The sequence below is a fragment of the Corylus avellana genome, chromosome ca8 (assembly GCF_901000735.1).
Source record: "Corylus avellana chromosome ca8, CavTom2PMs-1.0".
In the NCBI taxonomy this organism is placed as follows: domain Eukaryota; kingdom Viridiplantae; phylum Streptophyta; class Magnoliopsida; order Fagales; family Betulaceae; genus Corylus; species Corylus avellana.
The window spans coordinates 9,776,958-9,779,977 of NC_081548.1; the positions used below are offsets into that span (position 1 = coordinate 9,776,958).

General features: G+C 34.8%; 1 protein-coding gene across 1 annotated transcript; it reads right to left on the minus strand.

The window, feature by feature from the left end:
- Nucleotides 1-1,764: 1,764 nt before the first annotated feature.
- On the minus strand, nucleotides 1,765-2,394 carry LOC132190863 (transcription repressor OFP11-like). Its single transcript, XM_059605895.1, has one exon. It carries the CDS (start codon nucleotides 2,392-2,394, stop codon nucleotides 1,765-1,767), a length of 630 nt encoding a protein of 209 aa, XP_059461878.1.
- Nucleotides 2,395-3,020: the final 626 nt, after the last annotated feature.

Sequence of the window (3,020 nt, forward strand, 5' to 3'; positions counted from 1 at the left end):
TTCGGACAATGGGCTTTGGCTTGATGCAGCAATATCACATCTTCAGTGAAGAAGGGTAATGCCCCAAGGCATGAATCTTTCTCCTGATTTTCTGTTGCTTGTTTCATTGAGATAGTGAATTGTATGTCAACAGCTTACTGTGCACATGGATGGATTAGCATCAGATGCATTTGCTTCACATTTGTGTGCTACATTTCTTGATGTACAAAATATATGCTGCAGCTGATTATAAAGCTTTTTGGGCTGAAACTTGAGGCCTTTCCTTTCATTATGCCTGTGGTATTTGGAAAATAGTTCTATTGTTAATCGGAAGCCATTTAAAATTCTCATGAAATAAGTGTAATAAATGTGTTAGGGTAGCATTATGCTTTCGAAAAGAGATACTATACATCTTCACCTGATTCTTCTTTCATTCTTCATCTTTTCAAAATCACTATTGCATTTGTAGGGCTCATGTGTAGGATCCATATGGCCCCATAGATCTAATGGTAATTTAAAAAAAATCGGGAGGATAGGAGACGAACCAAGGGAGGAAATAAAGCATTTTTCTTTTCCTTTTGCCTTTTCGGAATAAAGATCATTTCAACAAAATTATGTGCTCCAATCGGACAAAGTTTCTTATGTGACACAATAAATCATATTTAATAGCCCAACTATGAAAGAAAATCTATGCTCCAATTTAAATCATATTTAATAGCATTTCTCATTTAGTTATCTCCCTTAGGATCCTTTCCATATCAAATAATTATGGTCTTAATTTAAAATTAATGCATCTAAATGTGTATATGAAGGAATTAGGTTCATTTACAATCCATTTGAACTGAATAATATTCAGTTAGTTATAGTGAAGGGATATTTTTGTCCCATCAAAAAGTGAAAAGGCAAAAATACACATCTACTATAACCAATTGGATATTATCCAGTTCAAATGAACTAGAGATAATCATGTTCTGTATATGAAGTAAATGTTGACACATTTTTTTAAAAAAATTAATTAATGTAAAATTATGTATATCATTAAATGCACCAACTTTAAATCCTGGCAATAAAATAAATGGAAAAAGATCTTCTCCATTTCAAATTCCCTTCATTTCTTCCAATTAGTGCATTTAGAAGGGTAGTGTTGTCCAAAAAACATTTGGACATTTTGCCCTTCTAAATGTATTAACCAGAGGAAATGGAAGGAATTTGAAATGGAAATGATTATTTTTCGAAATAAATACTCGCAATTTTATTTGAAGTGAAATATTTTTATTTTCAAATAAAATAAAGCGAAAAATGTAAAATTAGTCATTGTTATTTACAATTAGCTCCATGTGTTATCAAAATAAACTAAAAGATCCTTAAGGAATGCCAAGAAAATAATTTAGTCCATACAGTCAAATTTTGTCCACTAATTTAACAGATTTCATTAGTGTGACACTGATTTCAATATGACAAGTATCATAATTTTATTGGTTCGAACGTTTTACGTTATCAGAATCTGTTAAATGAGGAAATGAAAAAAAAATTTGGCATACCTCAATGATATTTGAGTTTATTTTAATACCACAAAAAATTAATTGCAAATAAGGGAAACCACGATAATCCATTTTACATTTTTTCTTAAAATAAAAAAGGAGCCTTGTCCCTCCCAAACCCCCTTAATTGGAAGGGTGAAATAATTTTTCAGTTTTTTCTTTTGTGTGTGTGTGTGTGTGTGTGTGTGTGTGTGAGAGAGAGAGAGAGAGACAGAGACAGAGACACAGAGATTGTGAGCATCCTTCATCCAAGCAACTCTACAAGTACATGAAAAAATGCGCTTAATATGTACTCTCGGCACTTGTTCTCGTTAAGCTCCAAGTAACAAAGCACAAGCTCTTCCAAGTAATCCCAATCTACGGTTAGATTACGCTCTAATCTAGACCCCACCATCTCCATCATGGACCGTCGGAACTCCGTGTGCGGCTCCAGCGTGTACATTACAACGATGAGGGAGGCCCCGGGGAGTTTGACGCCTTCTTCGCTGACACTTGTCGGCTGGCGATGGGTCCCACGGAGTTGAACATCTTCTGCTTCTCTTCCACGTTCCTTGTCGATGTTTCCGGGTTCGCACGCGCTTATTCGAGCGTCTTCGGCGAGTGATCTCAACGCGCCCGTTTGAACGAAGAACCTCGAGGTACCATGGAGGTTTTTTGGTGTTTCCGTGCATCTGGGTGATTCTAAGAGAAACTCCTTCGACGATTCTGCTTGACCCATGATATCATTGTGGCCGTTGGGTGGGTTCTGATCGACGGTGTTGGATGATGAGGTTTCGGTGAGCAAGCAAGCAGGCAATATCCAAGAAGCTTCAAAGCTGGATTTTGGTTTTTTGAACTTTGAAGAGTAATAATATTGAAGACTTTTTGACTCCATGGTTTCTAGTGAAAACTATGAAGAAGGGTTGGATTTGTATGCAAATGCAATGAAGGGAGAAAGATTTGTAAAAGTGGATCAACAGATTTTGATTTCTAAGATTGCCGAATTTGAAAGAAAACACCCAAGCAAGTTTAAATGAATTTGCTAGCTTTTCCTTCTGAGATTTTTGACCGTTGTAAAATCTGATGAATTTAATAATTAAGCTGCTATTTTAGCAGGTTTGTGGGGGATCCGGCTTGTATACATGCTGTTAAAAAAAATTGGAGGAGAATTTAACTAAAGTAATTGAAGAACGCACATCAGTCATAATAAATACTAATTTTCTCTTTCATCCATTACTTCATGTTTTCATCTATTTATTAGTATTTATTATGATAGATCTGAACCCTTCAATTACTTTAATTAAATCCTCACCCTTCAATTTTCGTACAAGCTGGATCCGTTTGGGGTATTACAATAGATTTGAAGATATTTATGTGGAAAAAGTCTTGACCAAAATATTCAAAATAATTTTGTTTAAAACTAGAATCAAAGTTAATGTTGTCTAGGACTAATTGTTATCCGCCCCCTTTTTCTTGGAAAATGATCTTCTAATGAAATTGAGAATATCCATTTAGTGTATT

Excerpts from the sequence above, each read along its gene's own strand:
- LOC132190863 (XM_059605895.1), bottom strand. The coding sequence starts at position 2,394 with ATGGAGTCAAAAAGTCTTCAATATTATTACTCTTCAAAGTTCAAAAAA.